Source organism: Mustelus asterias, chromosome 17 (genome assembly GCF_964213995.1).
Source record: "Mustelus asterias chromosome 17, sMusAst1.hap1.1, whole genome shotgun sequence".
NCBI classification, from domain to species: Eukaryota; Metazoa; Chordata; class Chondrichthyes; order Carcharhiniformes; family Triakidae; genus Mustelus; species Mustelus asterias.
In genome coordinates this window covers 29,401,817-29,414,952 of record NC_135817.1, presented here as the reverse complement: position 1 = coordinate 29,414,952, position 13,136 = coordinate 29,401,817, and the positions used below count along the sequence as shown (strand labels likewise).

Here is a 13,136-nt window from a genome sequence, read left to right as displayed (position 1 = left end):
AGAGGAATTTTCCCCTCGCAAGACAGGCTAGAACTAAGGGGCATAGTTTAAAAACATGGGGTCCTTGATTTCAAACAGTCATGAGGGTCTCTCTCTCTCCCTCTCTCAGAGAGTGGTTTGTCTTCGAAATTCTCTTCCACAGAGATCAATGTTGCTGGGTGATTAAATATATTCAAGGGTGATTTTTGATGATAGGCAGGTGGGAAGGTGGAATTAAGGCCACCATCAGATCACAATGAATGGTGCAACAAGCTCGAGGGGCCAGATGACCTATTCCTGCTCCTATTCCTTATGATCTTATCATTTTATGAATACCATCAAACCAAGTTCAATGAAGATTGTAGGGGAGTATACCAGGAGCAGCACCAGAAATAGCAAAAATGAGGTGTCAACCTGGTGAAGCTACAACACAGGAACACATGCATTCTAAATAGCAGAAGCTGCTTGTGATATATAGTGTTAAGCAATCCCACAGCCAGTGGATCAGACCTAAGCTCTGTAGTCCTGCCACATCCAGCCATGAATGATGGTGAACAATTAAACAACTACCTGGAGGAGGAGGTTCCACAAATATCCCGAATCATCAATGATGAGGGAGCTCAGGACATCAGTGCAAGGCATTTGCAACCATCTTAAGCCAGAAGTGTTGAGTGGATGATTCATGAGGTCCCCAGCATCCAGCATCACATATGCCAGTCTTCAGCCAACTTGATTCACTCCACATGCTATCAAGAAATGACTGAGGACACTGCATACTGCAAAAGCTCTGATAACATTGTGACGGTAGTCATGAAGACTTGTGCTCTAGAACTATTATAACACTGGCATCTACCTGACAATGTGAAAAATTGCCCATGTATGTTCTGTCCACAAAACACAGGACAAATGCAATCCAATCCAACCAAACAACATCCCTTCAATCTACTCTCAATAATCAGAAAATTGATAGAAGTTGTCATCGACAGTGTAACCAAACGGCACTTACTTGGCAATAACCTGCTCACAGTCACTCAGTTTAAGTTCCACATGGGCCCTTGGCTCCTGACTCATAAAGCCATGTTCAAACATGGGCAAAAGAGCTAAACTCCGGAGGTAAGATGAGAGTGACTGCCCTTGACATCAAGGCAACATTTGGCTGAGTATGGAAAACCCTCCGCTGGTTCAAGTCGTACCTGACACAAAGGAAGATGGTTGTGGTGGTTGGAGGTCAATCATCTTAGCTCCAGGACATCATTGCAAGAGTCCTAAGGGTGGTACCTAAGGTCCAACTATCTTCAGTTGCTTCAACAATGAACGTCCCACCAAGATAAGGTCAGAAGTGGGGATGTTTGCTGATGACTGTAGAATGTTCAGCATCATTTGTGACTCCTCAGATACCAAAGTAGTCTGTGTCCATATGGAACAAAGCTGGGCAATATTTAGGCTTGGGCTGATAAGTTACAAGTAATGACCATCTCCACCAATGGAGATGCTAATTATCTCGCCTTGCCATTCAATGGCATAATCTTCACTGAATCCCCCTTGATCAACATCCTTGGGGTTAGCATTGCTGAACTGGACCAGCCACACAACTATAGTGGCTACAAGAGCAGATCAGTGGCTGGGAGTTCTGCAGCGAGTAACTCGCCCCCTGAGTTGCCAAAGCCTATCCACTATTAGCAAGGCACAGATCAGGAGTGTGATGGAATACTCACCACTTGCTTGTATAAGTGCAGCTCCAGCAACACACAAGAGGCTTGACACTATCCAGGACAAAGCAACCCCCTAGATCTGCAGCCCATCCATCACCTTAAACATTCACTCCCTCCACCACTGATGCACAGTGGTGGCAGAGTGTACCATCTACAAGATGCATTGCAGCAACTCACCAATTCTCCTTCACAAGCACCTTTCAAACCCGTAATGTCTAGCACCTTGAGGGGCAACTGGTGCATGGGAACACCTCAACCCGCAAGTTCCTCGCTTTGCCAATGATATCCTGTGAATGAATCAGAAAAATATCTGCAGTTGTTCTGCCTTTTAGGCCCACTGAAGGAAGTGATCATTTAACATGTATTAGCCCAAGTGTATTTGAATTCATTATTTAAGAATTGGATTGTGTTTGAATAGCAGGATAAGTACAATCACTAATCTAATAGTTTTCCATCACTCCCACTGTCACTTCTCCAGTCTTGATTGGACTATCTAGCCTTATTTTACACAGGGGAACAGTACTCCTCTCTCCATTTATTCCACAGATTACCACTCTCTCAGGCAATATTTCAGAAGGAGTGCAAATATTTTCATCTCTTATTACTAGCGAGAGACTAGCTCCCGTATCTCTCAATATTTAACTTCTTTACCTACTCCCCCATTCTACCTGAGTAAGTCTTCGAAAAGATTGGGTGCTATCTTATCATCCAACCAATGCCTAGGCTGTGCACTCTCCCTCCAGCTCCTTGACTTATCTTGAGATTTCCTTCACTGTTTTAACTAATCCCACTGATTGAGCATCTTTTACCACATCCTTTTTCCCAGTGCCTTTCTTAAGCCACCAGCACTGTGCCTTTGTGTGTCCCACCTTATTACAGTGAAAACACCTGAGGTTTTTCACCTCTTTTCCACCCTTTTCCCAACTGTTCCCAGTGTGATCATAGAAGGATCTCCCCCTTTCCCAATTTCTATCCCTCATGGAGTGAAATTGCTGTCAGAAGCCATTTCAATTTATGCACCAATATGTATTCATCTGCCATCTCTGCAGCTCTTCTCGCTGTTTCAACTTTCTGCTCCTCAACATCAGTTGAGTCACTTCTGGAAGTGAGTTTTTAAACTCCTCCAGCAAAATAATATCTCTAATAGCCTCATATGTCTTTTCTATCTTTAATGCTCTCACCCATCTATCGAAGTTGCTCTGCTTAATTCTTTCAAACTCGATTTATGTCTGACCTGGTTCCTTCCTTACATTTTTGAACCGTTGTCCATATGCTTCTGGTACCAATTCGTAAGCACTCAAAACAGCCTTCTTTATTTCTTCATACTTTCCTGACAGCGCTGCAAACACCTCAGTAGCCCTGCCTACCAATTTGGTCTGAATTAACATCACCCACTCCTCCTCTGGCCATTTCATCTGTGTAGCCAATTTCTCAAAGGAAATGAAAAAGGCTTCTGCATCTTTTTCATCAAATTTTGGTAATGTTTGGACGTATTTGTATATATCCCCACCAGACGGTTGGCTATGCTGAGCTTGCTCACTATCACTTCATCTTGTACTTCTGTCATTTGAAGTCTTTTTGCTTCAAATTCCAACTTCATCTTTTCCAACTCAAACAATCTTTCACTTTCTCATTCTTCTCTTTTTTTCCCTTTCTTCTGCTAGGGCCTTCCTCTCTCTTTTCTCTCTCTTTTTCTAACTCCAGCCCTTTAAGTTCATTTTCTAACTCTAATCATCTAATTTGCAATTTAATTTTTTCCAACACCACTGCACTTGACTGTTTCTCTGATATACCTAAATGCTTGGCTATCTCCGTTACAATTTCAGCTTTCCCATTATCCCTGGATCAACTCAATTTCAGCCTCTTTGCCAATTCTATAAGTGCCGTCCTTTTCTGTCTTTCTAAACTTTCTTGGCAAATTTGGGAAGCATCTTCAACCCCCAGAACTTCTTTAGCAACGTTAAGAGCCATTTCCCCACTTTTGATTTAACCAGCTTGTTGTCGGTTAACAGATCTTCCACTTCTCACTTAAGGTTTATTTAAAGATTGAGGACTGTTCAAATCCAGGACCCGAGCCCCCAATCTGTTATTAAGCGAAGGTTGATCCCCCCTCTGAGAACTAACACTTAACCACTCAAAGAGGAGTACCTCACCTCATAATCTGCTAAAGTGTGTGAGAAGTAGTACGATCTGTTCTTCAGCAACTTTTAGTGGTTAAATCAAAATAACTACCTGAGACTCTCTCTGTAAAATCAACAAGTAACACTTTATTTATCTAACTAACAGTGAACAGGTTAACTAAACTACTAACAAACCGAATAAAACACTATTCTAATGGAATGCTGTTTAGATAAATACAACTCCCACTTATTAGTAAAAAAATAGAATTTTTAGTCACTCTCAAAATTACAACTAGGTTTGTCATGTTCTGGAATCTTCTCGTCTTCTCTGTTCTTTTCTTCTGTCTGGAACTTCTGTCTTCTTCTGCTGTCTTCTCTAGTGAGATTAGGCTTTTTTTAAAGACATAAATGCAGCTATGAGAGCCAGCCAGCCTCTCTCTCTCTCTGTGAGAGCTGAACATCTTCACCTATTGAGACCATTAAAGATTCATTCATTCATTTATTAATGGCCAATTAATAACCACTTAAGGGCATCATCCCATCACCACTGGTATTAATCAGCTGCAGGTGGACCCATTGTCCTGCAGTCTGCACAGAAGGTAAATCCAGTCAGGGGCTGCAGAGGGTGGGAAGACACTCAGTACACGATAGAAGGTCTCGACATTAGGTAGAGGGAGCCTGCTGAGAGCCACCCATGCTCTTGCTTCTTCTGCACCTCTCTCCCGATGACTTCTGTCCCACAAAGCCCTCCCCACATTATTTACCTGTGGCCTGCCGGCCTCGGACTCCGGTGCCCATCTTTCCAGTGGCAACCAGGTGCTGCTGAGCAGAAGAGTTGTCAGCTTCTGATTGGCTAGCAACTCTCGGTAGGCCCTTGGGGTCTTGATTCCAGGGGAAGGTCCAGTGGTGGCCTCGCCATTGCTTGATTGGTTTGTGGTTCACTGGATCTTCCCGAAGAGGCAGCACAAATCTCTCACCACTATTACCAGTGCTGGGAATTTCAGAACAAATAAATATAATGTTAAAGTCAGAGTGAGGACATTATGGAGTGAAATCAGGAAACAGTTTTTCACAGAAAGGGTAGTTGAAACAGAGTTAGACAGGGTAGATTCAGAAAGAATGTTCCCAATGGTGAGGGAGTCCAGAACTAACGGTCATAGTTTGGGGATAAGGAGTAAATCTTTTAAAACTGAGGTGAGAAATTTCTTCACCCAGAGGGCGGTGAATGTGTGGAATTCACGACCACAGAATGTAGCTGAGGCTTAAACGTTGACTGATTTCAAGAAAAAAACAGATATAGCTCTAAGGGCTAAAGGGATCAAGGGATATGGGGGAATCAGGATATTGAATTTGATGATCAGCCATGATCAAAATGAATAGCAGGGCAAGCTCGAAGGGCCGAATGGCCCATTCCTGCTTCTATTTGGAACACTCTCTCTAAAAGGCTGTAGATGTGAAGTCAATTGAAATTTAAAACAAGTAAATTTAAATTAGTAAAGATAATCAAGGAATATGGTTCATAGGCACTTAAACAAAATTGAGGTTATCAATCAACCATGATCCAAATGAATGGCAGAACAGGTTTGAAGAGCTGAATGGCCTATCATGGGGTCTATGTTCCTATATTTTATACAAATTACTGGATGCAAAGTTTTGATTACTTGCGTGAGGAAAGAAGTAAGATTGATAGATACCCTCAGAGTAACATCAAGCCAGATATAAATCAAAATAACTTAATATCAAAATTTAGTTCCTAAATCCTGGAACTCCCTCCCTAGCAGCAATGTGAGTGTACCTGCACTACACAGACTGCAATATTTAAGAAGGCAACTCGCTTTCGAGGACAGTTAAGGATGGGCAGTAAGTGCTGGCCTCGTCAATGACACCCACATCCCGTGAAAATAATTTAAAAATACATGAAAATTGTTCCAGATATGAGTTGTAGACAACTTTAAATATGAGGTGGAGATACCAGCATTAGACTGGGGTAGGCACAGTAAGTTTCACACATTAGGTTAAAGTCCAACAGGTGTATTTGGAATCACGAGCTTTCAGAGCGCTGCTCCTTCCTCAGGAGAACAGTGACCACGGCACCAACAACTCTGCCACGGCAACCTCTGCAAGATGTGTCGGATCATCGACATGGATACCACCATCAAATGTGAGAAAAGCACTCACCAGGTACACGGTGCATACTCATGCGACTCGGCCAACGTTGTCTACCTCATACACTGCAGGAAATGATGTCCCGAGGCATGGTACATCGGCGAGACCATGCAGACTCTACAACAATGGATGAACAGATACCGTGCGACAATCACCAGGCAGGAGTGTTCCCTTCCAGTCGGGGAACACTTCAGCAACCAAGGGCATTCAGCCTCTGATCTTCGGGTAAGCGTTCTCCAAGGCGGCCTTCAAGACACATAACAATGCAGAAGCACCAAGCAGGAACTGATAGCCAAGTTCCGCACGCATGAGGATGGCCTGAACCAGGATCTTGGGTTCATGTTGCACTATATGTAACCCCCACCATTTGGCCTAGGCTTGCAAAATCCTACTAACTGTCCTGGCTTGAGACAATTCACATCTCTTTAACCTGATTATCCCTCTCTCCACTCACATTGTCTGTACCTGTAAAGACTTGATTACTTGAAAAGACTCACATTTCAATCATTATCTTGCAATTGTAAAAAAAAGTCCACTCGCCTGATGAAGAAGCAGCGTTCTGAAAGCTTGAGATTCCACATAAACCTGTTGGACTTTAACCTGGTGTTGTGAGACAGCTTTAAATATAACAATACTACATTGCATTTTTCCCAACTGTTCATGAGAAATAAAGAATAGTTCCTATTAAAAAATCAAATTATTTAACAGCTGTAGATTTTTTTGTAAGTTTCATTGTGTGAACGCAACAGTTACAAACTACATGATCTATTGATACATTAGTTTATATGTACAATACTTTTCTGAGGGGGGATTTAAATGTTTGCATGCTATGATTTCATGGTACAATATTTATGTGAACAGATATGTTATTTAGATGTTTGCTCATGCAAGTAAATTAAAGTGGGACACAGGTCAGCGCATGTTAGGCATATGATAATTTGCCAAGATAAAAACCAAATGGGCACAGTAAAGTTGGAGCTAGCAACTGCTTTACTTACCTTTTAACAACCTTAATAACACTTAGTTCCAAATTATCAGGCACAGCGGAGGTGGAAAAATACATTTTAGTGGACAATCCACTGAAAAACCCCAATGCCTAGACAACACTAAATGGCAGGAATCTCTCCCAGTGAGGTAAGCCTTGTGTGTCTTACTATAGTGTCATACTGCACACCACAAATTGTTAATGCTGTCATTGTTTTATTTGATGATTGCTTTACAGATCCTGGTGTGGCACACGCGGACTGAAAAACCTATTCTTACAAATGAAGGAAAAAATGGATTCACTGATCCAAGACTTGAGGTGTGAACTACACTGAGATGGGAGACATTTTCTGTAAGTGTCATTTTATTGCAGCGGGCTCACCAGTTAATGTTTAGCTATTTTTCTAACAAACGTACCCTTTTGGTCTATCTAGCTATTTATCTATTCCCAGATAGACCACAAGAGAACGTTTGTTAGGAAAATATGGTAAAGCGACAATCCTGAACAAAATATTGTTGAGTCTGAATTCATCATGTACTTAAAGAGGTTAAACCAAATGTATTAGGATTTTTATTAATGCACAGATTAGAATCATTGTGAATTCAAAGGAGCATTAAATCAAGCTTAACATTAACTACTTTTGGATATGCATTCTTAACATGCCCAAATGAGACATGAATGGGCACTATTGAGCATTTTTCACTTCATCAAGATGAATTAAATACTGTCAGAGCATTGCCTGAAGGTTATTACGGTAACACAACTAAACACCTGAACTCTTGATTTCAATTTACTTTGCAGAGTGGCAGACATCGGAACTGACTCTGTTCCCCAAATAAGTCTGTGTCTTTGATCACATATTCACCTCTGACTACCCTTCCTCCCTGCCACTGATATGTCTATTACCTATTCCTACCCAGTGTAACTCTCCTCTAGCTCCCAAGGAGCTTTTGAATTGACTGGCATTTATGCGTAATTTTCTCTCTATTCATAGCAGGGAGACTAAATTGAGAAGTGCTATTGAGAGGCAAGGCCAGCTTAATTTTACTACAGAACGTGGACCATTTAGCAACTGTTGGTGAGGCTGGAATCACTTTACCTCCCAACGATGCCTCCCAAGGGATAAATACTGTTCAATATTCAGTCACATGAGGGGACAGGGAATGTGGACCTTGAGATGTGAGGTTGGAGGGGAATACACTGTCTGCATAGCAGGCAAGCATTTTCAGAATCCTAGCTGTTCAGCAACACTGCCCGAGTGCCAGGGACAACCAGACACTTGACAATGACCCAATTCCTGAACGGTACACAGAATGTGAAGTGAATTATATCTTGGATGGCTCCTTTTGGGTTAACTCTCTTTAAGCCTCTGGAATTTGGATCTGAATCCAGCCCATATACTCAGGATGAAATCTCAATCTCAATTTGTTCATGAATCAGGTCCAGAAACCTGCCACCATGCCAGTACTGGCATGAAAGTAGTTCTCTGAGCGCATAACTCCGTGAAGTGAAATGGAGATTTTTAGGAATGATTGATGCGAGGTTGAGGTGAGGATATATCATTGTGATGCTGTGAAGGAACCTCTCTTCACCAGCTCATTCTGACATTGAGTATGATAAATTGAAAAATGTTCCATTCACTCATCCGATAGCCATCCACCTTGAAGAATACACAATTTAACTCCCTTTTAAAATATAGATTTCAAAGAAGCTGATATTCATCTACTTTTGAATGAATACCATTGAATAGCTGGCAAGTCTATAATAAGGTATGAAACGCCAGTAACTGTCTGTTTATAAAGATTGATTGGAAGACTTTTTTTAAAGTTAAAGTTTATTTAGTAGTCACAAGTAAGCTTACATTCACACTGTAATTAAGTTACTGGGAAAATCCTCTAGTCGCCACACTCTGGCACCTGTTCGGTTACACTGAGGGAGAATTTAGCATGGCCAATTCACCTGACCTGCACATCTTTGGACTGTAGGAGGAAACCAGAGCATCCAGAGGAAACCCACGCAGACACGGGGAGTATGTGCAAACTGCACACAGACAGTGACCCAAGCTGGGAATCGAACCCGGGTCCCTGGCACTGTGAGGCAGCAGTACTAACGACTGTGCTACCATGCTGCCCCTGGGCAGGTATGCGACATGTCACATCATGGGATGTGGGCACCGCTGGCAAGCCTGGCATTTGTTTTCCATAGCCAATTGGCCTTAAGCAGGTGGTGGTGAGCCACCTTCTTGAACGACTGCAGTCCACATTGTATCGGAACACACAGAGCAGTGTTAGGGAGGAAGTTACAAGATTTTGATCCTACAACAGTGCAGGAATGGCAGTATAATTCCAAGATGTGGCGATGCCAGCGTTGGACTGGGGTGAACACAGTAAGAAGTCTCACAACACCAGGTTAAAGTCCAACAGGTTTATTTGGTAGCAAATACCATAAGCTTTCGGAACGCTGCTCCTTCATCAGATGGAGTGGAAATGTGCTCTCAAACAGTGCACAGAGACACAAAATCAAGTTACAGAATACTGATTAGAATGCGAATCCCTACAGCCAGCCAGGTCTTAAAGGTACAGACAATGTGGGTGGAGGGAGCATTAAACACAGGTTAAAGAGATCTCTTTAACCTGTGTTTAATGCTCCCTCCACCCACATTGTCTGTACCTTTAAGACCTGGCTAGCTATAGGGATTCGCATTCTAATCAGTATTCTGTAACTTGATTTTGTGTCGCTGTGCACTGTTTGAGAGCACATTTCCACTCCATCTGACGAAGGAGCAGCGCTCCGAAAGCTTATGGTATTTGCTACCAAATAAACCTGTTGGACTTTAACCTGGTGTTGTGAGACTTCTTACAGTATAATTCCAAGACAGGGTGGTGTGTTGTTTGGAGGGAAACTTGTAGGTGGAGGTTTTCCCATACATTTGCTGCTCCTGTTCTTCCAAGAGCAAGGATTTGGAAGGTGCTGTTGAAGGAGGCAAATTGCTGCAGGGATAGCCTGTGTACACTGCTGTCCCTGTTGGACTGTGGCAGAGAGAATGGATGTTTGAGGTGGAAAATGGGGTACCAATCAAGCAGGACACTTTGTCCTGGATGGTGTTGAACCTCTTGTGTGTAGTTGAAATTGCACTCATTTCAGGCAAGGGGAGAGTATTCCATCACACTCCTGACTTGTGCCTTGTAGGTGGGGGAAAGGTTTTGGAGAGTCAGGAGGAGTGATATTCACTTTAGAATTCCTAGCCACTAATCTACTCATTTAGTCCAGTTATATGTCTCATCAATAGTAAGTCCCCAGGATATTTGTGGGCATTTCGACAATAATAATGTCATTGAATGTCAATGGGAGAGGGTTTCCTCATGTTGGAGACGGCACGTTTTTGCCGTGATTACTGCTTGCCACTTATTAACCCAAGGCTGAATTCTGACCGGGTCTTGACGCATGTGGATCCAGATTGCTTCAGTATCTGAAGAGTTGCGAATGGTACTGGACACTGTACAATGAACATCCCCACTACTGTGCTTATGATGGAGTAAAGGCCTTTGATGAGATAGCTGAAGCTGATCGGGCCTAGAACACTACCCTGAGGAATATCTGCAGTGATGTCTTGGAGCAGAGATAATTGACTGAGATAAGTCCCATGTGAAAGTGTTTAGTGAAACTTCATTATTTTCATGCAATAACATAAATCATATCAAAACTAATTATTGTCCCAATTACTGTTGTGGCTCTGCTGCCTTCCAGAGAAATTTCATTGTTGTTTCTAACACTCTCTCTCTCCAGTTATACTGATATACATATGTAGTTACATTGTGTTTTGTAACACTCTCTAAATAGATACCAGTTATACTGATATACAGATGTAGTTACATTGTGTTTTATAACACTCTGTAAATAGATTTGATTTGATTCGATTTGATTTATTATTGTCACATAACAAACAAAGAACAATACAGCACAGGTACAGGCCCTTCGGCCCTCCAAGCCCGCGCCGCTCCCTGGTCCCAACTAGACCATTCTTTTGTATCCCTCCATTCCCACTCTGTTCATGTGGCTACCTAGATAAGTCTTAAACGTTCCCAGTGTGTCTGCCTCCACCACCTTGCCCGGCAGCGCATTCCAGGCCCCCACCACCCTCTGTGTAAAATACGCCCTTCTGATATCCGTGTTAAACCTCCCCCCCCTCACCTTGAACCTATGACCCCTCGTGAACGTCACCACCGACCTGGGAAAAAGCTTCCCACCGTTCACCCTATCTATGCCTTTCATAATTTTATACACCTCTATTAGGTCACCCCTCACCCTCCGTCTTTCCAGTGAGAACAACCCCAGTTTACCCAATCTCTCCTCATAACTAAGCCCTTCCATACCAGGCAACATCCTGGTAAACCTTCTCTGCACTCTCTCTAAAGCCTCCACGTCCTTCTGGTAGTGTGGCGACCAGAACTGGGGCGGCACAGTAGCACAGTGGTTAGCACTACTGCTTCACAGCTCCAGGGACCTGGGTTCGATTCCCGGCTTGGGTCACTGTCTGTGTGGAGTTTGCACATTCTCCTCGTGTCTGCGTGGGTTTCCCCCGGGTGCTCCGGTTTCCTCCCACAGTCCAAAGATGTGCGGGTTAAAAAAAATTGCCTTTAGTGTCCTGAGATGCGTGGATTAGTGGGTAAAATATGTAGGGATATGGGGGTAGGGTCTGGGTGGGATTGTGGTCGGTGCAGACTCGATGGGCCGAATGGCCTCTTTCTGTACTGTAGGGATTCTATGATTCAGTATTCCAAATGCGGCCGAACCAATGTTCTATACAACTGCAACATCAGACCCCAATTTTTATACTCTATGCCCCGTCCTATAAAGGCAAGCATGCCATATGCCTTATTCACTACCTTCTCCATCTGTGACGTCACCTTCAAGGATCTGTGGACTTGCACACCTAGGTCCCTCTGCGTATCTACACCCTTTATGGTTCTGCCATTTATCGTATAGCTCCCCCCTACGTTAGTTCTACCAAATTGCAGCACTTCGCATTTATCTGGATTGAACTCCATCTGCCATTTCTTTGCCCAAATTTCCAGCCTATCTATATCCTTCTGTAGCCGCTGACAATGTTGCTCACTATCTGCAAGTCCAGCCATTTTCGTGTCGTCCGCAAACTTACTGATCACCCCAGTTACACCTTCTTCCAGATCGTTTATATAAATCACAAACAGCAGAGGTCCCAGTACAGAGCCCTGCGGAACACCACTAGTCACAGGCATCCAGCCGGAAAAAGACCCTTCCATTACCACCCTCTGTCTTCTGTGACCAAGCCAGTTCTCCACCCATCTAGCCACCTCCCCCTTTATCCCATGAGATCCAACCTTTTGCACCAACCTACCATGAGGGACTTTGTCAAACGCTTTACTAAAGTCCATATAGACGACATCCACGGCCCTTCCCTCGTCAATGATTCTAGTCACTTCTTCAAAAAACTCCACCAGGTTAGTGAGGCAGGACTTCCCTCTCACAAAACCATGCTGACTATCGTTAAAGAGTTTATTCTTTTCTAAATGCGCATACATCCTATCTCTAAGAATCCTCTCCAACAACTTCCCGACCACGGACGTCAAGCTCACTGGCCTATAATTTCCTGAGTTATCCTTCCTACCCTTCTTAAATAACGGGACCACATTAGCTATCCTCCAATCCTCTGGGACCTCACATGTATTAGCATACAGTGAAAAATATTGTTTCTTGCACGCTATACAGACAAAACATACCGTTCATAGAAAAGGAAACGAGAGAGTGCAGAATGTAGTGTTACAGTCATAGCTAGGGTGTAGAGAAAGATCAACTTAATGCAAGGTAAGTCCATTCAAAAGTCTGACAGCAGCAGGGAAGAAGCTGTTCTTGAGTCGGTTGGTATGTGACCTCAGAGTTTTGTATCTTTTTCCCGAAGGAAGAAGGTGGAAGAGAGAATGTCCGGGGTGCGTGGGGTCCTTAGTTATGCTGGCTGCTTTGCCGAGGTAGTGGGACGTGTAGGCCGAGTCAATGGATGGGAGGCTGGTTTGCATGATAGATTGGGCTGCATTCACGACCTTTTGTAGTTTCTTGCAGTCTTGGGCAGAGCAGGAGCCATACTAAGCTGTGAAACAATCAGAAAGAATGCTTTCTATGGTGTATCTGTAAAAGTTG

General features: G+C 43.2%; 1 protein-coding gene across 3 annotated transcripts in view; it reads left to right on the top strand.

Moving 5' to 3' along the window:
* The window catches only part of LOC144506399 (galactosylgalactosylxylosylprotein 3-beta-glucuronosyltransferase 1-like), a 135,724-nt gene that overhangs the window by 109,617 nt on the left and 12,971 nt on the right, over positions 1–13,136 (top strand). For all 3 annotated transcript variants that reach the window (XM_078232447.1, XM_078232448.1, XM_078232449.1), the window contains one exon: positions 7,200–7,313. In XM_078232447.1, the coding sequence (XP_078088573.1) occupies positions 7,200–7,286 (87 nt within the window). In that variant the 3' untranslated portion in view covers positions 7,287–7,313. The remainder of the gene's footprint in view (positions 1–7,199; positions 7,314–13,136) is intronic.